At 57.3% G+C, this 26,003-nt stretch overlaps 2 protein-coding genes across 2 annotated transcripts; both read right to left on the bottom strand.

The window, feature by feature from the left end:
• Positions 1-537: 537 nt before the first annotated feature.
• LAD1 (ladinin 1) lies at positions 538-10,143 on the bottom strand. The gene is made up of 10 exons (XM_035561589.1): positions 10,005-10,143; positions 9,773-9,893; positions 6,715-6,855; positions 4,961-5,468; positions 4,266-4,409; positions 3,478-3,527; positions 2,601-2,673; positions 2,129-2,260; positions 1,687-1,776; positions 538-647 (listed from the first exon to the last, which is right to left on the bottom strand). Exons 1-10 carry the CDS (start codon positions 10,141-10,143, stop codon positions 549-551), a joined length of 1,497 nt encoding a protein of 498 aa, XP_035417482.1. The 3' UTR covers positions 538-548.
• Positions 10,144-15,548: 5,405 nt separating this feature from the next.
• Positions 15,549-26,003, bottom strand: TNNI1 (troponin I1, slow skeletal type). Its single transcript, XM_050715266.1, has 7 exons — positions 25,917-26,003; positions 19,353-19,394; positions 18,616-18,747; positions 18,440-18,529; positions 17,817-17,993; positions 16,107-16,217; positions 15,549-15,778 (listed from the first exon to the last, which is right to left on the bottom strand). The coding sequence occupies exons 1-6, from the start codon at positions 26,001-26,003 to the stop codon at positions 16,110-16,112; spliced, it is 636 nt and encodes a 211-aa protein (XP_050571223.1). The 3' UTR covers positions 15,549-15,778; positions 16,107-16,109.

The raw sequence follows: 26,003 nt of genomic DNA on the forward strand, positions 1-26,003 counted from the left end.
GCACGGTCCATGGGTGGGCAGCCAAAACTCCCCTGGCCCGGCAGCCTCTCACCCCACAGCAGGATCTGGCTGCAAGGTACATGCACAGGCTGTTCCCCTTAGCAAGCACAGTTTGGGGCACAGCCAGGGATTAGGAGCAGAATGCCAAAATGTTGCAGGGAAGAGAGGCAAGAGCCTGCCTTCAGCACCCGCAGGGAACCTCCAGGCCAGGATATTCCTGGAGAGGCAGGGAGTGAGGGTTGGGGACGCGGGGATGGGATTCCAGCCTCCTTCCTTCCCAGCCCACAAGCAGAGGACCCCGGCCACCCCGTTCCACCCACACGTGGCAGTGGGGACTCTCATGGCAGTGGGCAGGGCCGGCATGGATGATTGGGCAGGGCCAGGCTTTGATCTTCAGAGCAAACCAGTTTTTCCCAGATCATCTGATATTATTGCATATGATATTATTGCAGCTGGAAGAGAAAGTGAGAAACAGTGAGGCCGGGGCTGAGGCTGGGGGTGATGCACGGGCGAGCAGGTCCCAGTTCTGCCCCAGCTCAGAGCAGTTTTCAGCGCAGCTCCACATCTACCTTGGTGCCTGCAGGGGCGTCTCTGGGCTGCTTTACCCAGACATCACGCTTTGGCAGGCTGTTTATTTTCCCGATGTCCTGCAAATAAGAGAGCAGTGAGTGGCAGAAGAAGGTTTTCTCCATGCATCATATGCATCATTGCCTTGCTGCCTGTAACCAGCCCTCAAAGTATGATTGCCCCAGCTAAAACCAGCCAGCCTTGAGATCCTACACCTGTAGACCCCAAAAACCAAGTGCAGCTCCAGCCCGCAGAAGTGAATGGCAGCTTTATTACAGGAAAATACAAGGAAAAAAAAGCCTTACCCAGGAGTGACCCCAGGAGCAAACCCTTTCCCAGCAGCCAGAGCCAGCTCAGCCTCCCGGCACAGACACGTTTGGGCAGTGCTAATCCCGGAGCTCAGCACCGGGGTGCCCAGGCTTGCCCGCCCCAGCTGCGGGGCTGGGCTGGAGCTGCCCCTCCTGTACCCAAACAGCTGCCACGAGCAGCGGCAAAATCTTATTGCTTTTCGGGGTGACACCTGCCCAGCATTTGTCCTGGCTGATTCTCTCCTTTCCAAGTACAGTGAGTTGTCTTGAGGACAAAGGGTCTCCTGCCCATCTCCCTTTAATCCACATCCCTGGAGCAGCACCTGAGTCTGAGTCCCCACAGCCAGGCACTTTGTCCCCCTGGCTGTGGGACCCCCTGTACTGGGGGGCTGGGATCTGCACCAGGACGCAGATCAGGCCCAGTACTCAGCAGGACCTCTTGGTGCACACCGGGTCTCAGGGCCAGGCTGGATGGGGCTTTGAGCAGCCTGGTCTGGTGTGAGGTGGTGTGCCCACGGCAGGGGGGTTCGAATTAGGTGGTACTTGAGGTCCCTTCCCACCCAACTCATTCTCATTCTGTTTCCAGGCCCCACAGAGCTCAGTGGGTAAGCAGTGAGCATACAGCTCATCTCCCAGCGGCCTGCAGGTGGCAGCTGAACCTATGACCCGAAGCTTCTCTCAGACCCTTTAGTGGGTTCAACCAGGGGTTTTTCAAACCCTCCAAGGCCCACCTTCCCCAGATGCAGGGGGTTGTCCCACTAGGCTGCCAGCTGCCAGGAGTTGAGCCCGAGCTCTTGGCACAAGCTGGTACCTTGCTCTTTTCCTCCTTGGCAGGCTCCTGAGTTCGGCTGATCCACAGATTAATGCGGGATGTCACCGACCCCGGGATCTTCAGGTTGTCCTGTGGCACAGAGAGGGACACCACGGTTGCAGCACCAGCTCTCCCATTGCACAAAGGCAACCCAGGACAAACCCCCAGGGCACAGGGAGACGGGACAAGCCTGCAGCAGGCAGAGACCAGCCCACACCTTGGCTCCCTCCCAGCTCCCCAAATACCAGCACATCGGCACAAACCCACACGCTGCCAGAGCACGGTTTCGGTGGCTCAAGCCCAGCCCTGCTCACACAACAACCACCAAACTCCCACCAGCAGCCTGCCACAGTGTGCGTTGGTACCCAAACCAGGGAGGATTTGCCCAAAAAGCTGGTGCCTGCCCTGGCACAGGACTCCCCCCGGTGACTCCTGCCCTCACCTTCCTGGCTGCGAGCGGCTCAGCCTTGCTGGGAGCGCTGGCCTCGAAGAAGTTGCGCTTGCTGGCCACCCCCTCCGAGGTCACCACGAGGCTCTTCTGAACAGTCACGGAAGATCTCACCGACCCCGAGCGCTGCGAGGAGAGAGGGCTGTGAGCAGGGGCCGTGCTGCACCCCAAGGGGTGAAGAGCAAAGCCCTGGGTCAGCTCCTTCCCTGCCCATCACCAGCTCATGGGATTGCCCACCAGGACCATGCAGCATCCCCACAACCCCTCTCCAAGGGATATCCCCTCTGCTCCTATACCCTGAGGCTGATCCATTTTTCTGCATGGGACTGTCTTCATCCCCATCAGGGCTGTGTTTTTTGGTGAAGCCCAGTCCCCCTCTGCCTTCCCAGCTCAGCTCCAGGCCCCCTTTCCCTCTTCCCCCCCCCCCATCCCTGCACCAGCCTGGCTGTGCCGAGGGTTTCGGTACCTGCACAGCCGAGGTGTACTTTTCCAGCTTCTCCTCGATGGTGGTGTTGCTACCTGGGATCCTCAGGCTCGCGCTGGTGAAGAAGAGGGGAGGGAATTGAATGCAGCCCCCACCATGCCCTGGACTCGGCCCATGGGGGGCTCCACTTGTTGGGAGGAGGCCCCATCTGACACCTGATCCCATCTGCCAGTGCTGATGACTGAGATCTCAGGGTCTCACCACCTTCCTAGGGTCCATACATTGAAAAGAGCTCTTAGCTGCCCAATTTACCCTGTCCTCAGCTGCCAGGTCTGAGCTGCATCTTCACACAGGTCAGGAGGGTTTTGTCTATGGTACCCAGAGGAGCAAGCCCAGGTGCCCATAAAGCCCTGCTCCCCTGTCCCAGGTAGGACGGGGAGTCTTATCCACCCCCTGCTTCCAGACCTGAGCCCTCAGTTCCCTGAGAAGTTTTAAGCCCCTAGCCCAAACCTTGCCACAGAGATGTGGAGGGTAACTTGAACCGCCCTCCAAAGCGAGATCAAGTTGCTCAGGGACCTGTACGGTTGGGTTCTGGATAGCTCCAAGGGTGGGGGGACACTTTTGTGGCACTGTAACCAACTCCTGGCAGTGCAGATGCAAACACCGGTCAGAGACTGCATCAACCAAGAGACCACAGGCACAAGCTGGGGGTGACCTGTACAGATGCCAGCTCTGCGGTGGACTTTGGTCTGTCTGCTCTCACTCCAGGCATCGCTGCCTGGTCAGCCAGGCACCCTGGGGACAGGAGACCTGTGCCAGGGCACTCACTAGCTGGTCCCAGGCCCCATCCCCTCCTCTCCCTTGGAAAACAAGCATCCCTGCCCAGGAAGGCCGAAGCAGCATGAAGAGGGTTGCTGACCTCCTTGTGAGAGGGCTTTCATCTTCTTCTTTCTGTTTCCTTGAGATCACCTGGAAGACACAAGGCAAGGAGACACTGGAGCCATCCTTGGTCATCACAGATAAACACAGGGAAAACTGGGTCAGAGTCAGCTCCCTGGTTTTCAATCTAGCACTGCTTTCACCCACGTCAGAGCCCACCTCACATCTAAGCTGTCTGGATTGAAGACACTTGGTAGTGCTATTTCATTCCCAGTGAAGCACTGTGAATTCAGGTAAACCTACCCAGGCAGCCCTAATTCACAGCATGGAGGAACTCAATGGCTTTGGTGCTTTTCCCAGCCTTTTATTACAGAGCCTTTTTTTTTTTTTTTTTTTTTAAGTGGGCACAGGCTAGAAATGGAGATATTCTCAGGGATGTAACAAGGAATGAGATGGAGGATGGATTGTTTTTCCTCCTGCATTCTCAGAGAAGAATAGAAATGCCAGAGGGTGGATGGTTATTCCTGTGACTCTTTGGGAAATCCGAGGACAACGCGCTCCCTATTTTCTCACTACTTCCCACAAGTTTCCATGCCAGCACAAAGCATATGAACATGGACTTGTCCACAGTCACACGCCTTTGGTCTGACAAGGAGAAGGGAAAGGGAGGGAAGACTGAAGCAGAGCTGCAATGCCTAGACCAAGGATGGATTTCAAATACACATTTCGGAACAGGCTCTGCCAACACGGCATGGATACCAAAGCATCCCTTCCTTCATCTTCCACTGCCTTAACAGGAGTCTTCCTCCCACTTGCTTTTGCTCTTACCCGAAAGGAGACAGTCCTTGGGCTGCTTCTTCTGATGGAACTACTGTAAGTGGCATAATTTCGAGAAGCATCTGACTTTTCTGGAGGTTCATCTTGGGTGGGAGGGGGCTGTATTACCTCCTTTAAGGGACTCCTGGGTGGATGCTGAGGAAAAAGCAGACATCTGATGCACCTGTGCAGAGTTTGTGGGGAAGGTTCAGGTGCAGGGATCAGAGCAGCCAGGGTGGAAATGGTTTGGAGACAGGGGTTTGAGATCCAAACCCTCCAAACCTTGGCTGTCTTCTTTGGATTCACAAAGCACCCCTAACACCCCTAACACCCCTTCAGTGAAAGCCTGATGGAAATCAGTAGGGGCTTCCAGGAGAAGGTGATCAGAATAGCACGTGCAAGGCAGGGAAAGGAGGTAGTGGGACCCCGGTACCACCTCATCCATCTTCTAGAGCAAGTGTGGTGGGGGCATGGACAGCATGGGCACCCGGCACCCCCCCAGCCATGCATGGCGAGGAGATGCTGCTCCTCCAGCGGCACCACGAAGCCCTCCCACACCCAAACGAGAAGCACCTTGCCCAAACACACCTCCCCCAAAAGCCCAGAGGCTGCATCTCCCTCCTGCTACTTTTGGTCTCTCGCCCTTCCTCTTGTCCTTCCAGGGCTGCACACCCCAAGGCTCAGCACCTTTCCCACATCCTGCTCACCTGCTGGTCCGGAGACGGGGTCCCCTCTGAGGCTGTCTTCTCCTCTGTGCTGCGGGTCCTCGTTCGGGTCAGGATCTTCACCTCGCGGACCCGGCAGGCCCCCAGCTCCGGAGCCGCTTGCTGCTGCGGCTCCCCCTCATCCCTCCGCTGCTCCCCTTGGGGTGTCCCCGTGCCTTGTCCCTCTTTGTCCTGCAGCCGTCCCCTCACCACCATCTTCCTCTCGTGGGCTGGCTCTGGGTGCTGGTCTCCTGCTGAGGCTTCTCTGCCCGTGGCCGCATCCTGACCCCGCTCTGCAGCCCGGCCGCTCTCCTGCCCTGTGTGGGGCTGAGCTGCAGCCAGCTCGCAGCTCGCTCCCACCGCTGCCTCCCGCTGCTCCTTCTCCTGTTTCGGCTTCTCAGACACAGCCAACGGGGACCTTGTCCGTCTCCCTTCTTGCGTCTTCAGCACCTCCGAGAGCTTGCGCTCCTCCTCTTCCTCCGGAGACGCCGGCTTCACCAGGGACTGGGGCCTAGAGAGAGACCAAGCAGGGGTCAGGCCTCAGCACCCTGGGCCGGAGGGATGGCTTCCAGCAGGTGAGGTTCACTCAGAGAGAGGCTCTGGGGCACATACAAATCCCACAGGTGTCTCTGGAGTCACAAAATCACAGAGTGGTGGAGGTGGGAAGGGTCCCCTGGGTCCCTCAAGTCCCCCCTGCAGGGTGCCCAGGGCCACATTCAGGCGGGTTTGGAGCTCCCCAAGGAGGAGACCCCACAGCCTTTGGGCAGCCTGTGCCAGGGCTGCGGCAAAAAGTTTCCAAAAGTTTGGATTACGTCTCTTTTTCCTTGTTTTTGGCAGAAAAATGTAGCATTTCTGCAGCCTCAACCCACGGCAGCAGCACATGGCCTGGGAAAGCAAGCACCTCCCAGGCTGGACCAGGAGTGCCTGCAGGACTGGCCAACAAATGTTTTAAGTGGGGTGAAGGCAGCCCAGCTCCTTCCCATTCCCTTCCCAAGGAAAGAGCAATGCTAGCAAAAACAGAGAGCTGGTAACAGCAAGCAGCAGCAGAGCCCTGCTCTGTGCAGGAGGCCTCTCAGCAGTTTCAGCAGCAGGATAATAGTGGATGCCTAGGAAAAGTGCAGGACAGGTATGAAGTCTCCAACCAGGGGAAGCTGGGGGACTTCAGGGCATGTCTTGATATTCAGAAGCTCACCGTAGCTCCATAAATGTGTCCAGTAGCCTTTGGAAACCCCATAAAACATTGGCACCCACCAAGTCTTGTGCCAAGGAGCTGTGCTGTGGGCTCAGAGCAGCATCCCTGTTTGAGACTTGTGACTGTCCCTTCAGTGGATTAGGAAAAAATGTCACTGTCTTTAGGTTTAAAACATAGGTTGTAAGACCATCTGCTATGGCAGCTGTCAGCCACAGTCCAGATACAGTCTGCCAAACAAGCCTTTTCCCCTCCTTTCCCAGGCAAACACAGGCACCAGCCTGGGAAGGGGCAGGTAGGACACTTGTGCAGGACCACATGGGCTGTATCTACATGGCCTCCAGGGCTTGGAAAGTAGGTGGGATAATATTTATCCTCGTCCTGAATCCCCGCATTGCATTCACCACATAGCTGGCCTGTGCTAGCACCAGGGAAGGGGGACATGTCCTGTTTACCTTGTCCATGCAGCCACATCCTACCCCTCTCCAACCCAGGCAAGAGAACAAGGCGGCAAGCTGCAAGCACTCAGTACCACGAGTGAGGCCGATGCCAGCAGGACCTCACGCACCTGCTGGGCGTTGGGCTGGGGTCTTTCACTGGGCTTGGAGGTTCTTCATCCACCGATGAGGAGGACAGCAGGCTCCGGTGCCTTCGCCGGCGCTCCCTTTGCTGCTCTTCTTCATCCTCAAGCGTCCTCTGCTTGGCCAGGCTGTTTGGGGTGGAACATAAGGTCATGGTGAGGCTGTGTGCCTCGCGGGGATCCCACAAAGAAAAGGGACCGCAGTGTCCTCGGAAGGGCCCAGGGGGTGGCGGAGGGACCCTCCCCAGCAGGGTTGCACGGGGCAGGGACAGAGGGACACCAACGCGAGCCGGGTGTCGCAAAGTGCTCTCGCTCCACCCAGCTGATCCGGGCATTTCCCAACACAAGCACTTGACTTCCCAACTCCTAATTTCTCCTGTTTAAGGCAGCATTCATTTAAAAGGAATCCCTACATTAAGCAAGCCTTTCCAGGCACAGATATTTAACCTGTAACTCAGCAAGACCCTAGAGCCACCGCAGGGATCTCAACCACACGACCTGGAAGGGTAACCACGAGTGGCAGACGGTTTTAGCCCCAGCATGAATTGTGGGGGTGGCATTTTAATTTTTATTGTGCAAAAAGCCTCAGATGCAAAAGCATCTGAGGCTGAAGAGCAAGTACCGCTGAAGAGCTCTGCACAGGAACAGGGACACGGGAGCCCCCTTGCTCCCCACATGTGGCCTCCCAAAGCCAGAAGGACCAGGAATGTATTACAGCCACACCTTATACCAAAATGACAAGGTTCATAAGCACCTTTAAAGTGTTACCTTTAAAGATTTTATTTTAAACAATTAATATTTTTTAGACTAAAATGCCAACACGAATAAAAAGTTGTTTGGAAAACACCAGCTTTCCCTTCCTTCCGCTGTGCAAACCATGCCCAGCCTTTCCGCCAGCACATGAGCTGTGTTGGGCAATATTTCGTGCCTGCATTGCATTTTTCACAACAGCGTTCATGTACCTGTAGCACTAGTCCTGAACCAGCTGCAAAAACACACGGGGTCACCAGCACCACCAGGGGCAGATTCCTCCTGGGAAGCCCTGGCTTTTGCCCTCCCATGCAGGATCTGGCCCCATGCAAGCACCAGGGGCTGGCACTCCAGCTGCATCCAGGCCCAGGGTTTGCTTTGAATTTGACTTTATGAACGTGAAAGTCAGAGCACGCTTGGGTCTGTGGTATTGCCAGCACTGCTGCGGACACAGTGACTCGCCGTGTGGTTTGCAAGTTACTGTGTAATGAAGCCTGGGTCATAAATTAAACCACATTACCCCCCGCAACCACTCGCGGCTTCTGTTCTTCCTGGTGGATGGAGGCAGGGGAGCGCTGGAGGGTCAGTAAAGCAGAACGGAGAGCACGGGTCCCAGCGGGCAGCTCAGCCCCTGTCTGGAGACAGAGCGATGCCATGGGGTGTGCTGCCCTACCACTCCCCCATCCCCATCACCCCCAGCATGCCACCCCAGGGTGGTCCCCAATGTGTGGCATGGGGTGGGACAGGGATGGAGAAGGCTGGGACCTGCCACAGGGAGCCTCTGTGAGCATCCCCAGCTGGGTCTTGCTCTGCCTGGGGACATGTCCCCAGCCAGCCCCCCACAGCAGCATTCGTCCCATGAGCCTGCAAACATTGATGTACAGCTGGGCTGCGCTCGCAAGGCTGCAGGGCTGTGCCTCTGCCAAGCTCTCTTTGCGTGTCCCTCCTGCGGTGACAGCATGGAGCCCCAAAGCCAGTCCAAACACGTGTGAGAGCTGGTTACTTCTTTGATTTGCATGCACAGGCTTCTTCAAAATGAAACAGATTTTCCTGCCTCGAATTTGCTTGGCTCCTGCAGAGGCAGCGCATATCCTGGCGTTACCAACGTGCAATTTCTCATTATCGGTAATTAAATAATCCACACATTAGGCTATGGATTTGCTTTGCCAGTCTTTCCCTCCTCTTTTCAAAGAGGGATTTCTTTCTCACTGTCTTGCCTTTTTTAACCTCAAAGAGATGAGTAAAAGAAGACTGGCAAGTCTCCCCTGCCTTGTCCTCTCCTGCCCGGTTAATCATTAGTGCTGAGATATTTGACATCTGTACTGTTTCAGGGAATTCTGCCTCTTCTAGGGAGAGAGAAGCTGCCTCACTGCGTTGTGAAACTTCCTGGGTGCAGGACCCCACTGGGCTTGTGTTTGGGCAGCTGCACAGCTCAGAGGTGGATCTGGACGGGGTTTGGATGTGCCCTGAATCCATACTTGTGCACCCATGGTGGAGGCAGCGGTGTGAGCTGGCAGCCTCCGAGCAACAGGACCTCAATTCCCAACTCTGGGCTGACCGGGCTGGGTGTCTTACCCAAAATTACAGCTGATCTGGGGACCCTTTGACCACTGTCTCACAGCTGGGTGAGGGGACTTGGTCTCTGATCCACCACCACGATGGGGATTTCTGCTCCGTTTTGTGGGCTGTGTCTGAACCACCATCACCGCCCACGCAGCCAGCAGCAGAGGTCGGCGGTACCAGCCTTGGGTCCGTGCGGGGTCAGGGCTGACCCCACATCCCCATGAGCCACCAGCCCCCGCCTCACCCGGCCATGCCCAGGAGCTTCCATCGGAGCCCAAATTGCTTTTTGGGAAGGGCGCAGCAGCAGGGCCGGGATGGTTCAGAGGCTGGGGATGAATCAGGGCTTGCTCAGCACCGGATGGGCAGAGCCGGGACACGCACCCAGGGGCTGCACGGCTGAGCACGAAGCCCCGCAGCCACCCTTGCAGCAAGCCCGGTGCCACAGCCCACCGGAGAAAGTCAAACAGAGCCAGAGACCAGGAACACACCCAGCGCGGGGCGAGGATGCTTTGCCAGAGCTGTTTTCCTACGCAGAGCTCAGCTTCCCCAGGCAGAAGAAACAAAACTGCCTCCGATCTCACCCACCCACGAGAAACCCCAGCAGCACCGAGCCACCTCCGCAAGCAGCCCCCCGACGGCAGCCCCCGTCCGTCCCCGTCCTCCCCGACGCCCCACAGTGCCGGCAGCCCACCCTCGCCTCCTGGCCGCATTCAGCCACCCCCCAGGCACCCACCTGGAGAGATCGGACCAGTTCCTCCTGCTGAAAGACATCCCGGCTTCACGAGTCTCAGAGAGCCCCCAAAACCTGCGCAGGCATCCAGGCCAAGGCGCCGGCGGATCCACGGGGATTTGCGCTGCTCGGGGAGGGAGGGACTCCCTACAAGGTTATTTCCCTGTGCACCTTTACCCTGCCTGCAACCCGTTTACCACCACGCAGCATCACATGGTCTCTTATCTACCTTGACAGAGGCAAGGCTGTAATTTGTCTACTAGCGGCGCCGCGCAAAAGACGCCCTGCCCAGGAGTGCCATGCAGAGCAAATCCCTGCGCGCTGCCTGCTGTGCCAGGGCTCGGAGAAGGACCCGTGCTCGGGGCTGGATCCATCCAGGTCTCCCAGGGTTTCGGAGACAACTCCCAGCCCAGAACCTGTTCTACCAGCCGCTCTGCGCCCGTCAACACCTCCTCCAACGCTGGCCTGGAGGAGGTGAATTACCTTGGGCTGCGTGGGAGGAGGCAGCCGCTGGCTCTCAGGGATCCAAAACAGTCATTAAAACACCTCCGTCAGGGCGCAGACCGGCCCTTTCCAAAGAACAGGGGAGGGTTCCCCCCCTCTTTGCAGCCTGGTCTGGATGCCTTGGGTCGAGCAGACAGAGCTCCCCCATTTTTAGGAGATTTGCTGCAGTAAAAAGCACTCAGAAAGTCTTGGGGGAGGTGGGGGAAGCCTGAGCAAGGGGTGATTTTTCGGTGCTGAAGCCCTGTGCACGCACATCCGGCTCCTGGCCTGGCCCATCCAAGCCACCAACCCCTCCATGCTGGTCCCCAGCCCCCGTGCCCCCAGCGCTCACACCGTGCCCTCTTCAAAGGGCAGGGGGAAGGCAATGGGGAGCTCACTGGGGCCATGGGGGCACCCCAAGCACCGCGGGCTGGGCAGGTTGGTGGACGCCTGCAGAAGTCCTCTGGGACCCCTGGGTCTGCGGTCCCCACGGGGTCCCCAGGAGCGGTGATGTGGCCGGGCTCCTGCCCCTGCCTCTGCCCCACAGGGTGTGCCCAGCGCCCGAGCAGCTCTCTGAATCAAAGGTGCCTGATTAAAATCCTGTCTCTAAAATATAGCCCTGTCAAATGATCCATCCACCACGAGCCAGGCTCGTTCTGCTTTTCTTCCTCTTTGCTGTCACAGCCGTCTTTCAAGTGTTGTCATACATACAGAAAGTTCAGTGAGCTGTGGTACAAGTGAAAAAAAATTACTTAAATAACCTTGTAAGCGTCCCGCTAATTGCTGGCAAACTATATATAGCAGTCCAGCATCAGCAAACTACTATAAAGCAATAAACCTTTCTGATTAATGCACAGTGAGCACTTTACTTGCAAAACTCGTTGCCAAAGGATATCACTGAAGCATAGGACTTAACAGGATTTATAAAAAGGATTACACTAGCGTAGTGAAAGAACATCCCCAGCTAGGATCTATACGGCAAAGGAACATAAAACCTCATGGTTTGTGATTCCTCTTGTTACGAAGATGAAGAAATTCTAGACAGGCATTTAGCGGACAGGGATTAGGCAGGGGACAGGCGCTGATGACGCTCACCTCTCACACTCCCCCGGTCTTTCTTTTCAGCTCAGACAATTTTTGAGCTGAACCAAAGACCCCCCCAGGGGGCTGCTCCTCCGGGGATCTGCCCTGGTTCTCTCAAGCCCAGGAGAACTGCTGGCATGAACCTCCAGCGAGGAGTTCCCCGGGTCTGTTCTGCGTTGCAGGAAGAGCTCCCACCTCTCCAGTTGGGGCTGACTCATGCTGAGCTGTTTGGCTGCACAAAGCGCTGATCTCCAGCCTCCAGGACACTCCTGGTCTGAGATTTCTGCTGTCACAGAGCGGTTAGCTCATGTTTTCCCCTATGCTGCTTTTTTTTTTTTTTTTCATGTTTGCTCTAATCCCAGGCTCTCACTCCCAGGTAGACAATGGCCAGCCTCGAGCCCATTGTCTTAAACATGAAGTCATGTTGAATTTTTCTCTCTGTGTGTCACTTTGTACTCTCCTGAACCTCATCAGCCCTTTTATCTTTTATCCCCAAATCCCAATCCTGCAAGATTCCTCTGAATGCCTTCATCATGACCCTTCATCTCTGCCATGCTGAATACACCCAAATTATCTGCAGGCTTATCTCACCATTGCTGTTTCCTATCTGTTAACTGATTATTTACCGCTGGTTGGACTTTCCTTCTTAACCGTGGCTGACCTTTTCCAGCCTTTGCTCCTGGAAATCCAGGAAAACTCTTACCTACTGAGTCACCCTTAGCCACTAGCTTGCCGACGCCTTCAGCGAGCACCAGCAGCTTTGTGACACCAGACTTCCCTATACAAAAGCTATTTCAGCTGCCCCACACTCATCACCAAAGCAACATTCACCAGCTCAGCCCAAGCTGCAGGTCCACAAAGCTGAATGTGATGAAATTGGGTGCGGGCACAAGTCCCTGCGGGGAAGGGATGCCAGCGGGGAACCAGGCTGACGTTTATCCAGACCTGCTCCACGCACCAGGCTGCCGTGTCTGCCGCCCCAGATCTCCACCCAGGAGAGGAGGAGGACAAGGTTACAGCGTAGAGCTGCACTTCTCCCTGGACACCCGTTTTGCCCAGGGTGGAGAGCTTGCAGCCAGCCCTGCAGCTCCTGAGGAGCTCCGGGAGGCCAGACCTTCATCTGATGCAGATCAGCAGAAGACACCCATTTATACCTGCTAAGGAGCCAGACCAGTATCAGCTGGTTTTTTTTTTTTTTTTTTTTTTTTTCCCTTGGGAACAGTGTCCTGTGTCTCATCCCTATGCAGAGCCTGTTTCTTTGGCTACAGGGCAGTGGAGAGCTTCCAGTTTCCATAACCGTGCTGTAATTAGGGCATTCCTCTGCCTTGCCCCAGGGCCCAGCGGTGGATCCTGCACCTCCACCCTGCCCTGCTTGGTCCCCAGCATCAGCCCCAGCTCGGCTCCTTTAGCATGCTTGCTCCCTGCCTAAAATTCCTTCAGCTTTTGGACAGATTGGGGTAATGCACTAGAAATTCTTAGTACAGAGGTACCTCCACTGTACGAAGTGATTTACAGTTCAGTTAAGGAAGGGAGGAAGGGAGGAAGGGAAGAAAGGAGGGAGGGAGGGAGGGAGGGAGGAAGGAAGGAAGGAAGGAAGGAAGGAAGGAAGGAAGGAAGGAAGGATGTTGCCAGCTGGAAAGCAGCTGTGTGGCAGATCCCATCCCTCACAGCACAGGAAATTAGCTGTAATCAATGAGGAATTCCTTCTGATATGAGCAACGAGGCAGAGGTTGACTTTCCTCTCTGGGCTGGCAGCCTGGTGCAGACCCAGCGGGGCAGGGAGCTGCAGGGGTGCAGCTGGGCTGCAAACGCACCCAGGGCAGCACCCGGTGGAGCTGACACGTCCCCAGGGACGGCCGGTCAGCAAGAAGGACACAGAGCATCCTGGAGAAGGATTTAGTTGGCTTTACAGCCAGCTAGGAGGGAGATTTTTGAATGGCCACATCAGGCCAATCCCTTTGCATCTCCCTCACTGCAGTTTTGACAGCAAAACCTTTCCATTTGAAAATCATTGCATAGATTATTTTTTTTTTTTGACTGACCAATTCAAGTGATTTTTGCAATTTTGAGCTTCCCTTTTTTTGCTCTGGGGGTTCTTGGCTGCCAAAAGTTGCGGCTTGAGGGATGGTAGGCACAAGGCCCTGTTCAGTTCAAGGAGACAGGACTGACTCATGCCCTTCTAGAAATAAATTCAGTTTCCTTAGTGACTGCTCCAAGCATCATCTTCTCTTCCAAAGGAGAGCACCTTGCAGTTTCCCCCTGGAATTGCAAGGGGCAGGAGAAGAGCTGGCTCCCAGGGCACGGAGCCAGGAGAGCTCAAAGGAGACAGCTGCATCTTCCCCTCGAGACTCAAGGCGGGGGGTTTCCATGTTTCTAAGAAAGCTGAAATCCACAAAACTTTGTCAGCCATGGCAACTGATGGTCATGGGAATGGTTTTGTGCCAGACAAGGATGAAAGCAGCGACTGGAGAACATCGTATCAAAAAAGCAGGTGAACTTGCAGAGGAAGGAATTTGGGGTCGGGTTGTTCTTTTTCCTTTTTTCCCCCAAATCTAAAACCCAGGCTGGCCACATGAAGTCAGCTGCAGCCTGCGATGAGCACACGTAAGTCTGGGAGCTTGCTGAGGACACCCTGGGTGCAGAGATGTGCTGGCGAGCCCGAGGCTTGGCTCAGCTGCGGTTTGGGGCGTTTTGGTGCTGAGGATCTGGCGACGAGCTGGGCACCTGAGGAGCACCCACGGGAGCCTGGTCCCACAGCACCCACCACTTGCATTGCCTTTCATCTCACTGCCATCCCTCCCTGCCCCGCAAACACGACCCCTTTTATTAAAGTCCCAAATTATTGTAATTAACGCTAAGCTCAAAGCAACTGCTCTCGACCCCGACTCGGCTGGGGTTTTCTGCTTCTGTTTCAGGTCTAAAGAAGGCTTTGTTTCCATGAAACCTCCCTGCATTTTCCAGCTATTCCAGTCGGTCAGGTACAGCCATTGCCTCTGCCTCCACACCTTTCTTCCCCTGCCAGAATCATTGCAGCCGAGTGTGTGAGTTCCCCCGGGGATAGCGTGCCGCCCAGATCCCAGGACGCAGCCTTGGCGCGGCGCCCGCTCGGGCAGTGAGCTCGGAGGGGCGAGATCGGAGACGAACCCCAGCACTGTGCTGGGCCGAGACTGCTCTGCCACGTTGAGCTTTGGAAGGAAAACGTGGGTGGGAAAGGCTCCGGGCGCTGGGCAGCAGCCCTAGGAGTGGGACAGGTGGTGCTGCCCCTGCTAGGGGGACGCGGAGGGGGACGCAGGGTGACAGCTGCAGGATGGTGGAAATGGGAAGGGACCTCGGGAAGTCATCTGCCTGATGCAGCCCAGGACACCATCGGCTTCTTTGTGAGCCACACTGCTAGTTCCTGGTCACCTTGGTGTCCTGCGGGGTCCCTGGGGCCTTTCCTGCCTGGCTGCTTCCCTGTGGGTGTCCCTGGCACGTCCTGGGGCTGGGGCTGGGGCTGGTCCTACCCAGGGACAGGGCTTGGCACTTCTCGGGGAACCCCTCGAGGTCCCTGCAGCCCATTTCTCCAGTCTATCCACGTCCCTCTGGATGGCTCAGGTTTGAAAGTGGGGATGCTGCAATTGCTCTGGATACCCTGGGGACAGGGACAAGGACCAGGAGCCCCCCCCAGGGGCTGAGCCTCAGCATCCCCTGCAGTGCAAGCAGGCAGAGGCCCCATTTTGGTGCAAATTCTCACCAGTCCTCCCCTCTCCTCCCTCCAGCCCTGCTGGCGTGTTCCGCCCTGCTTGCGCCCACCCAGCTGCAGTTTTGGGGGGCTGTGATATAGGGAAGGGTGGTGCGGCGTGGCTGGGGGTGGGCTGGGGGTCTCAGCAGAGCTGGGAAACACCAGGGAGCAGCCAACAGGGGCTGGAAGAGATGACCCCATGCAAGGCTGGTCCCAGGGCATGGTGGCCTGAGCGCTATCACGAGGGCATCGCAGGGTGGCAGGAAAGGGCTGGGATATCTCCCCCAGGGGACTGCGGACCAGCACCTGCTCATGGCCCACGCAGTGAGGAGCCCACGCGGCGCAGCCCCGGAGACCGTCCTTTAATGCGCGCGCAGCCGCGCGGGCACATCTCAGGCTGCACCCAAGGGTGGGGGAGCAGGGGTACCGGCAGCCATCCCCGGGGCATCTTGGCAGTGGCAGGAGGGGCTGGCTGGCTGGTGGCCCCTCCAGGAGCGCATCCCGTGGGGGTGATGCCCACAGGAGCCGCTGTGCTGGGGCTGTGTGGGAGCAGGGCAAGAGGCAGAGCTGGAAGGAAGAAGCTCAGATCTCCTTCCCGCACGGTTGTCCACACTTTTCATCTCGGTGCTGAGCTCAGGGTGAGGGTGCAAAGAGTGCGGAGGGGCAGCAAGGGAAAAGGGGGCAGGCAGCGGGGTTGGGGACCTTCTTCTGTCCTGGCACACCTGCAGGAGAGAAACAGAGCAAAGCAGTGGGGCAGAAGAGGAATTTCACCAAAAGCTGCCCGAAGCTGGTGCCAGCCATGCCCGCACTGTGCAGGATGAGTGCAGCGTGGGCAAACCCCGGGGAGACGGGGAGGACAAGCTGGGGGAGCTGCTGGTGGGGGCTCCATGGTTGGGATGTGTGGGGCAGGGACGTGTCCCCCGTGTGGAGTGGGTGATGGGGCAGGTGGTGCCTGTTTGGGGCAGTTCTGCATTGCCCCAGCCACAAGCACAGGCGGGGGGTGCTGCAGGGAGCAAGGGCACTGCAGGGAAGGGCGAACTGATCCCCTACCTCTCACTGCCCCGTGGGGGACTTGGCAGCGTCGAACATCTTCTTCCTCCCCTCCATCCCCGACATGGCCTCCACGTTCTTGCGCCAGTCGCCCACTTCCACGGGGCGCTCCTGCCAGGGGGAACGGGGACAGGACTTGGCGGGGGGCAGCCGGCAGCCCCACACCATCCCACCCCATGGCACAGAGCCCTGCTCGGGGTCGGCAGCTGCCCTGCTGCAAACGCTCTGCCCCGTGGGCCTGGGGCTGGCCGGGAGGACGGCGAGCAGCAGCCTGGGCTCTGCACGGTCTGGATGTGCGTGGATACCTGCCCAAACCCTGGCTAAGCTGCACTGGGAGGCACGAAAATCCCAGAAAATCTCTTTAGCAGGAAAAAGCCAGCACGTGGGACTAACTCCAGAGCTACACCAAATGTGAGCAGAACCATTTTCTGCACAGGATGCTCCCATCTGTGCTTCCTCTCAGCTCTCGGGTGGGACTGGGGTTGCTGGTGATACTGGGAGAGCCCGGCAGCCACAGCTGGGGCAGAACGGGGAGGTGGCGGCGGCCTGGGAGCGTGCCAGGCACCGGCTCTGCCAGCCCACAGGCATTCATAGATTACGAGCCGGGCCCCAAAATCATCTCATGGCATCTGCAACAGACTCAGATGTGTTCACCGCCTGGCGTTGGGATCTGTAAGTGCAGTTTTCTGTCCGAAGGGCTGAAAAGATGCCCTACTAGCAACAGTGGGGAAAAAAAAAAAAAAAAAAAGAGAGAGAGAGAGAGGAAAAAGAATAGAAAATGAAGTTTCCTGTGCAATCTGCTGAGCTGGGCCCAAGAAGTAAAACATGGTGATTTTGGGAATAGGCACTGGGAAAGCAGCACAACTCTTCTTGGCTGCTGCAGAAAGGACCAAAACATTGCAATTCCTGAACATGGCACAAAGAAAAAATCCCCCCGGTCTTTTTGGGGTTGTTGAAGTGCTGTGCTGCAGCACTGCTGGGATGTCCAACCCGACAACCAGCACCATGACAGGATTTGTGCCTCCTCGTGGATATTTAGCCCGTGACGGGCTCAGGGCCGTGAGCCAGGACAAGGTCGAGGTGCAGAGCTGGGACCCTGACCCCTCAGGGTGCCATTTCCCACCTGGAAGCAGGGGCAGCTGTTGGTGCTGTGTCCCCATGCCCACATCCTGCCCCTCAGAGGGGCTCAGCACCCCTGGGTGGGTCTGGGTACCGTGTGCTGCCCCTGGTTTGGGGGAAGACTTTCCCCTCTTGTATCTCTGCAAAGCCACTAGGACTGGGCTGCCTGTCTCAAGCGTGCTTGCTGGGCTTGCTTCCTGTTATCTAATCTGGGTCTGGGAGTCTCCTGGGTGTTTTCTGGGCGTGATTGCAGTAAACAGGAGCTCTGCTTGTTCCCAAGAAGACCAAAGACCAAACTCCCTGAAAGTGCAGCTCAGCAGGTACGCAGAGGGAGCTGCAGTACCCTGGCTGGAAGGGCCCCACTCATTCTGGGAGGGAAGAGCATCACCGAGGCAGCCTCAGCTCTCGCTTGCCATCATCCAGCAGCTGCCTGGCCAAGCCAAACTGCTCCCGTGGTGTCATGCAATGGGCATGGCACGCTCACGGCATGCTCACAAGGAACGAGGACAACCCCCGAGGCTTTACAAAGGACCTTGGAGAAGGGCAAGGGCAGCCCTAGGAGGCCTCTCCATCTCTGGGAGAGCGACCCACCTTCTCCGTGTCCTCCTTCTTGACGGACTTCAGGTTGGCTCTGAGGTCCATGGAGACCTTGTGCTTGGAGCCCAGCAGAGCCCTCAGCATGGCATCGGCAGAGACGCGGACCCGCCGCAGGGGCGGTCGCTTGAACTTCCCCCGCAGGTCAAGCACTTTGATTTTCAGGTCTTTAATCTGCAGGAGGAAGGCAGGGAGGTCACTGCCTTGCACAAGGTGCTCCTGCGTGTAGCGGGCCTCTGCTGACCCTGAGCCACAGCTGGGACAGGCCTGGCCTTGGGGACACCTCCACCGAGGGACTGTCCACCCGAGCACAGAGCTGCCCTCACCTTGTCCCAGCCGCCTGCGTGGCAGCCAGACCACCAAGAGATCTTGGCCCTACAGGTGGTGGTCAGGGGGGGCGAGGAGGTTGCCCAGGGACCCAGGGGACAGTCTGAGCTCCCTGAAGCAGGGACAGATCTTGTGCTGAGCGATGTCTGGACCCGACACCACTTGTGCAGAGCAAATAGCAGCCCTGAGGTAAGGCTGGGGCACGTCCCATGTCCCAGCCCAGCCCAGTCCCTGACAGACCCCCACCAACTGGGCAGGAGGTCACGTAACAGCAAGCCCATTCTGCTTCCTACCTCCCTGGTGTTATGGTTGCACTTCGCTTCGATGTCATATCGCTCTTCATCCACAATTTCAACCTTCTCGTGCAGCTCCCTGCACAGGTCCTGGGGGCCAAGCACAACAGGGGAGCGGTGAATGCTGGCCCCTGTGCCCCAGAGGAGCTCGCTCCATGCTCAGGACACAGAAATACCTGGAGCTGGCTCAGGGAGAGCCCGCTGGTGTGCAGCGGTGTGATCCGCTCCGACAGGTACCTTTCCTTCTCTGACTGCTTGTCCACGATCTCCTGATCCCACTCCTCCTTTGCTTTTGCCAGCATCAGGCTCTGTGGACACAAGCAGACGGCGGAGGTGTGAATGTCCAGGCACCTGCGTCTGTCCCGCAGCCTCCCCACGCAAGGTCTGCAGGTGGGACGGGGACGTCCCCACCTGCCCCCAAACCTCCTCCCCGCTGCAGCTGCCCTCCCCAGGTCACTGCACTGCTGCAGCACACATCAAACCCCCCCGCAGCCTTCGTGTGGTGACCCCAGAGGCAGGGGAGCGGCGGGGCTGAGATATCAGAGGGCTGAGGTGGTCCAGGTGGGTGCCGACCTCAGCACTTTCCTGCGTGGCTTTGCTCTGCTGCGGCAGCCCGAGACCTTCCCAAGCCACACGGTGGGGAGCTGCAGGGCTCTCGGTGCCCAAACACCAGCTCTGTGGCTTCAGAGCAGAAGGCCTCGGAGACTCTCCCACCTCCCTAAAGTGGAGGGGAGGGGAGATTTGCTCGGTGTGTCAGCCACAGGGCCCACGAGTGAGGGTTTCTGAGCAGACGAGGTGGGGATGGGAGCTGCTCCCAAAGCCCACGTTGCGGCCGTGCCCCATCGCTGTCCCACCAACCCCAGCTCCTTTTCCCCAGCCAAACCCCAGGGAGTTTCCAACCCTTAGGACTCACCTTCAACAGGAGCTTGCGCGAGGCTGTGATCTTGGATTTTCTCTAGGGGAAAGGGGAGGAAAAAAGCTTTGAAAACAAACTCAGAGCAAACGCAGGGGAGCATCAAATCACTCCGAAAGGCAGGGCACTTACCTCCCTGCAGGCAGGCACGCGTTCAGGCAGGAGCAATAAGGAAGGAGAAGAAAGAACAGGGCATCAGTGAACAGCAGTCAGAAAGAGGTGGCAGTTAAGCAAAGCTTCCCGAGTGGTTGCAGTTGGTGTCCTTATTTCTGCATGCAATAGTTGGCTCCTACAAGTAAGCCCAGTCTGCAGCCAGGCTGAGAGGATGGAGCTCTCTGGAAATGCAGTGGGTGCTGAAGACCACCCCTCAAAAAGCCAAAATTCCATTCAAATGTGGCAAGCGAGCTGTCATGGTACCCACTGTGCCAGGTTCCTGAGGCTCGGGTCACAGCACCCTCATCCACACCTCCCTGCTCAGCCTGGAGCCCGGCGCTCCGGGGTCTGTTTCAGGTTGGCAGGGCTCAGACGTCTCCCATGGCCTTGCTCGATGGAAGCCTGGCAGGGGGGGGTGTCCCTCTGCTATTCGGGAAACGTGTTATATTCGTGCGATGTGCTACCAGGAGCCTTGTGGCAAAGCAAGAGCTGCTGTGGGCTCCCCAGCGCGAGAGAGACCTGGGCAGCCTGGTGGTGAAGGTGCTGAGGGGCTGGAGCATCGCTGCTGTGAGCGGAGGCTGGGAGCTGGGGCTGCTCAGCCTGGAGGGGAGGAGGCTCAGGGGCAGCTCCCCAAGGCCTGCGCGTTCCTGCAGGGTGGCGACGAGGGGACGGAGCCAGGCTCTTGTCAGCGGTGCTCAGGCCCAGGCCCAGAGGCTCTGGGCACAACCTGGAGCCCAGGAGGCTCCCGCTGACCCCCAGCAGCACGGCTGTGCTGGGGGGCGGCGCAGCCCTGGCACAGGCTGCCCCGAGGCTGTGGGGTCTCCTCCTTGGGGAGCTCCAAAACCGCCTGGACGTGGCCCTGGGCACCCTGCTCGGGGTGGCCCTGCTGGGGCTCAGCCACCAGCGGGTGAACACCTCCACGCGATGCACCCCCCCCGATGTCAGGATCTCTGCTGTAGGAAAGCTCCAAGCTTTCAATCAGGTTGTTGAAATCACTAACAATTTTTAGCCGAAGACAGGTGATCTTTGCAAAGGGATCGGCACAGAGGTCTCGAGCACTGCCTGGACCTCATAAAAACAAACGGGATCAACCAGCACAAGCAGCAAAGCAGACGGGGAGCATTTAATGAAAGCCAAGGGAAACCCCTGCTACTTACGGCTCTGGCATGGTGGCGTCGTGCTGTTCTCCTGGAAATAAATAAATGCAAGAATAAATAAAAAGGGAATGAAGCTGAAACAGGTGAGCAACTCCCAAAGCAGAGCTCCCCGTGGAGCCACGGGCTTACAGGAGGGACGGAGCGAGGAGGGACAGAGCCACAGCCACACATCGCAGCCGAGCAGATTCCTTCAGCATCCACATCCCCGTGAAATACTCAGTTTCATATTTTAAATATGCTCTGTAATCCTATGCCCCAGCAGCAGCTGCAAAATGCTGTTCCCCGGCACTGCCTCTAACACCGCCCCTGCTCGCCCAGAGGCCAGCTGCTGCGTAAACTTGAGTGACAGAAAAATCTGGGGGGAAATGCCAATCTTTTGGAAAATGACAATTTTTCTTTCCTCTTTCCATCCAGGAGTAACAAACTGAAGACACGTTTCAGAAAGAAATGGCTTTGTTCAGTGTTTAGTTCTGTTCCTTTGAACTGAAGCAAAGCTGAGATTTTTTGCCTCAACCTTTTGCATCCCCACGAATTTGGGAAGCATTTTAAACCCCAAAGATTACTGCTGGAAAGAAAAAAAAAAAAAAAAAAAGAAAAACAAGACTGGTTCTGGTCTCAAGGAGTAGCTCTGAGGCACGCGTGGGGGCTGTGCTGAGCAAATCCCAGTGTTTCAGGCAGCACTTCACCTCCCAGCCCCGTCCACTTGTCCCTGTCTCCTCCCCGTCCCCCGCTGCCTTGCCAGAACTGTGGCTTGAAGGATTGCAGCTGGCGAGGAAAATGCCATAAAACCCCAGCAGGAGCCCTCTCCCTTGGGACCTGCCAGATCCCTGGACCCACAAGGAATAACCCCAAGAACAGGAGGTATATATTTACATGTATATATATATGTTTAGCAAAAGCCCCGTCCATCAGATGTAAGCCACCAATTTCACTCCTTTTCGGAGGTTTTTGGTGACAAAACGAACATCCCGGAGGACACACAAGGAAGGCGGCTGCTCTTGGCTGACAGGGGTCAGGTCCCAGCTGCTCCCTCCCAATCGTCCCCGGGGGGGGCAGCGAAGCCTTTGGCTCCCTGGCGCTGGGCAGGGGCTGGCAAAGCCGCTCGGCGTCTCCCTCCTTCCCCGGTGGAGCGAAGCCGCAGTCCCAAGAGCTGGCACCCACACCACACCTCAGCCAAGTGACCTCTACCAAGGTCAAACAAGTTTTAGGGCCAAACATTCTTAATTTGACTTCCCAGAGGGCAGCCAGGGCTCTACCGAGCAGCAAGACATGCCCAGCAAATTTGTGTCAGGGATTTTGGGGCTCCAGCCAGATATGGAGCATCCGAAAAAGACTTTGCTCTCTGATGGGGACAAGTTAACTCTGCACTGTTCACATGCCTCCAGCTGTGAAAAGCTTAAAAAGCTTATAACAGCTTTAAATCACAGAAAACCCCTTAATTCCAACACAGCCAACCCTGACATCCCCCCGCAGCACAGGGGCTGGAGGCATGCTGTGCACATCCAGCACGATGCCACGCACGCTGCTCGCACCCCAAATTCACCTCCCTGCTCCCACCAATGACCCTGAGCAGTGAAACCGGGATGAAAGGGCTAGTGCTTCCCAAAATGCTCCCGTTTGCCACATTTCAGGAAAATTAAACAAACATCAGCTGCAAAGCAGCTGGGGCAGGTACCTCTCCCCGTGACGGTCTCACCGCTCCTCTCTCCGGGAGCAGAGGAAACCTTTGGCAGATGCAGGTTTCACCGGGCTCTCTGCCAGACCCAGGAGCACCCCCCCCCCCCCCCCCCATGAAGAAGGGGGAGAAATTCAGCCAAAATTTGCCTGCTGGGGGGAGCTGGTCCTGCCGTGGGGCTACCCCAGCACCCGCAGCACGGCCGGGGCCGGGACCCCTCTTACCTCGGTGGCGCCTGGTGTCTGTGGAGCCGCGCACTGCGGGGGCCCGGCGACAGAGGGGGAGTATTAAACTGCAGGCGGCTTGCAAGTGGTCGGTAAAAATAGCACAAATCCCCTCTTGCGTGCACACATTTGCTGCGAGCCCCGGCGCCCTGTGACGTGCGGCACCCACCTGGGGCACTGCCTCGAAGATGGGGTGACACGTGGCACCGCACGCTCGCGCTGTCGCACCCGTGTTTTATTGCACCCATGACCCCTGCGCAATTTGGAGAATTCCTGGGCTCTCTGCGTATGGATCACCCCGGTAATGCTGGTGCTTACTGCCCGATGCCCTGTGCGCACACTTGTTTGTGTGTGCACGCAGCTGTGCCAAGCCAGGCTGACCAGGGGTGCAGTGGCAATGCCTGTGCACTTTCCACCGTGCTCCTCTCCCTTCTGAGCTGGAAAAGCCCTGCAAGGAGACAGAAACCACAATCCAAAGCACTGCAGTGCTTTTTCCTTGCAGAAAATCTCCTGATATACATTGTTTTTTTGCAGAAACCCTCTGAAGGGAGATGGGGGTGGAGGGCAAGCTGAGCTGATGTGCAGACGCCCATGCACGGCGGTGCACGCATGCTGCGCAGCGCTGCAAGCACAGAGCAACGTCCCCATGGGACTGCTGGCCATGGGGCTGTGACTGCAGGGGGCAGGACAGGGCACACCAACTAGGGGCAATGGGGAAGAAGAGCAGAGATGGGGTTACACCGCCAGACCGGGTGGCTGCTTGGGACCGAGGACGGGGCAGCCCCCTCTTTGTGGGGCAGGACCAGCCAGACTTGGTCCTCCAGACCCAGCACAGCCTGGCAGGCTGGGATGCTTCAGTGATTTCCAGCCCTTCATCAGCCCTGATATTGTCCCCATGAAATCACTGAAAATTAGCAAAAAACCTGCCATCTCCCCCCCGCCCCACAAAGCTGGGTGTCCCCGCTGCAGGAGGCTGGGGCCGGCAGCACCTGTTCCCAGGATATTTTTAGGGGCAAGTTTAGGAGCAAACAATTCCCAGCGTGCGGCCCAGCAGGGACAATGCCTGGTATTTTAATCCCGAGGCTATTATGGTCGTGGAGGGACATGCAGCTGCGTGCATGGGGCAGCTCCACGGTGGGGGGACAAAGAGAGCCCTGTGTGCCACGGAGCGCAGGGTGCGCGGCTTCCCCTGCTCCTTCCCCCACCAGGACACCCCGAGGAGCTGTGCTGTGGGGGCAGCAGCCCCCAGGCTGGTGTGAGCTTGGTGGCAGTGATGGGTGACAGCGGCGGTGGCAGCAGCACTCCCATCCTGCCTTCACCTGCGCTGGTCCCAGCACGCAGAGGTCCAGCGCTGGATCTGCCCCCGGTGCTGCAGCCCTTTATAAGGCAAAAAGCCCCACGGGGCCGTGCCTCCAGCATCTCTCCTCCGCCTGGGATTGTTCTCTGCCGCAGAGGAGCCAAATTTAGCCAGTGACAAAGGCGCTGCATTCCCTGCAGCCCTGCCCTGGGGACCCAAGGGCTCGGTGTCCGCAGCGCGGGCGATGCTTGGGATGCCATTAGCCGCGGGCTCAGGTTTCCTCCTCTGCTAGGACCCGGGCTGAGGAGGAGGGAAGGGTGGGCGAGGGATGGGGTGGGGGCACCCCACAGCTCGGGGCTTCAGTTTCAAAGCCCTGAACTCCGGCCAGCAGCCAAAGGGCCAGCAGGAGCCCAGGGTCTGCCCATCTCTGCTCCAGTTGCTGTGACGAGGACATTTGGGGTCCTCACCCCGGGTCATGAACAGCCTCGAGACATGGGGCTGCTTTTTGGGGTGGCTGCTGATGCTACGGGCACCCCTCTGAGCTGCTGGTGGGTAGGACGGGGACAGGCTGAAAGCCTGGGGGGGACCAGTCTGAGGCCCCGTTCCTTGCACAGCAATGTCCCCCGGTGTTTGGGACACACCGATTAAAACCGGGGCTGCCACCGAGGGGATGGATGCCAACAGCAAATTCCCAGAGCTGTATGGGGAGATCAAATCCCCCTGGGACCAGCGGCCTCGTATAAAGGGAGCCATCAGCTGCTCTGCCTGTGCTTACGGGCTGACAAAATTAAGCAAGGAAGTCAGTTTATATATTCTAAAAAACATTCCAGTTTTCAGCCTTAGGCAAAATATTTTGAAAAAAAGAGAGAGAGAGAAGAAGGAAAAAGAAGAAGAGGAAGAAGAAGAAGAAAGAAGAAGAAAGAAGAAAAAGGAAAAGGAAAAGGAAAAGGAAAAGGAAAAGGAAAAGGAAAAGGAAAAGGAAAAGGAAAAGGAAAAGGAAAAGGAAAAGGAAAAGGAAAAGGAAAAGGAAAAGGAAAAGGAAAAGAAAGAAAAAGAAAAAGAAAAAGAAAAAGAAAAAGAAAAAGAAAAAGAAAAAGAAAAAGAAAAAGAAAAAGAAAAAGAAAAAGAAAAAGAAAAAGAAAAAGAAAAAGAAAAAGAAAAAGAAAAAGAAAAAGAAGACTATTCTCAACAATCCAAAATTTCAGGCCCAGACACTGACACACTTCTAAAGCTTTTTCAGGGTATTTCCAGGCACTTCCACCCACCTCAGCCACTGGACACATCTCAGCATCCCCTGTTCCTGCTGCCTGGGGACAGCGGGGGACACGGGCGTGTGTGAGCTCTGCTGCCACCCTCTGCAGCCCTGCCGCCTGCTGCTCGTGTCCCTGCCTGTGGTGCCGGGCGGAGGGACGGACACTGGTGGCACATCCACCGCTCGTCACCTCCTCCGCACCCCTGGGACACCCAGGGACATGATGTTTGGGAGGGGGAACCCTGAGCAGCTCCTGGACCCCGCAGCATCCCGAGCTTCATGCCACGGACAGCAGCGCTCATCCTGCCCCCGGAGCCACGAGGCCGTGCCAGAGGTGCCGGAGCAGTGCCGCGGGTGCGGTGTCCCCGGCTCTCGGTGCCCCACGAGCAGCTCCGGGCACGGGGCAGCTCCAGCACGGGCTGCTTGGGGCAGGCTCTGGGGTCCAAAAGGAGATTCAGTCACTTAAGGATTGTAGGTAGGGTTGCTCAGCACTGACATCGTTTTAGCAGCGCCTGAAGGAAGCCAGATACTTAACCCAAAGCTAAAAGGAATACAGGGAAGACGTTCTGCTTGCCGTGATTGTGATTTCATTGTTGCCATCCATTTAATCTCAGGAAACAGAACCCAGAACCTGCACCGACATCCCTCGGAGCAGCGAGGCAGTGCCAGGGCTCACAGCAGGAGGAGGTACGGCCTCGCCTGCCCCGGAGCATCGGCACCACCGCGCTGCAAAGCCCTCTGCCAGCCCTCAGCAGCCATCGGGGGCACCCAGCCAGCCCTGGAGCTCCCCCCGCACCCGTTCTCACCTCCTGGCACTGCACAAGGGCTGCCAGCTCAGCACCCACGGGTGCTGGCCCCAGGGAGAACGGGGGAACCTCGGGGCTGGGAGCCAT

This window comes from Cygnus atratus, chromosome 24 (genome assembly GCF_013377495.2).
Source record: "Cygnus atratus isolate AKBS03 ecotype Queensland, Australia chromosome 24, CAtr_DNAZoo_HiC_assembly, whole genome shotgun sequence".
In the NCBI taxonomy this organism is placed as follows: Eukaryota; Metazoa; Chordata; class Aves; order Anseriformes; family Anatidae; genus Cygnus; species Cygnus atratus.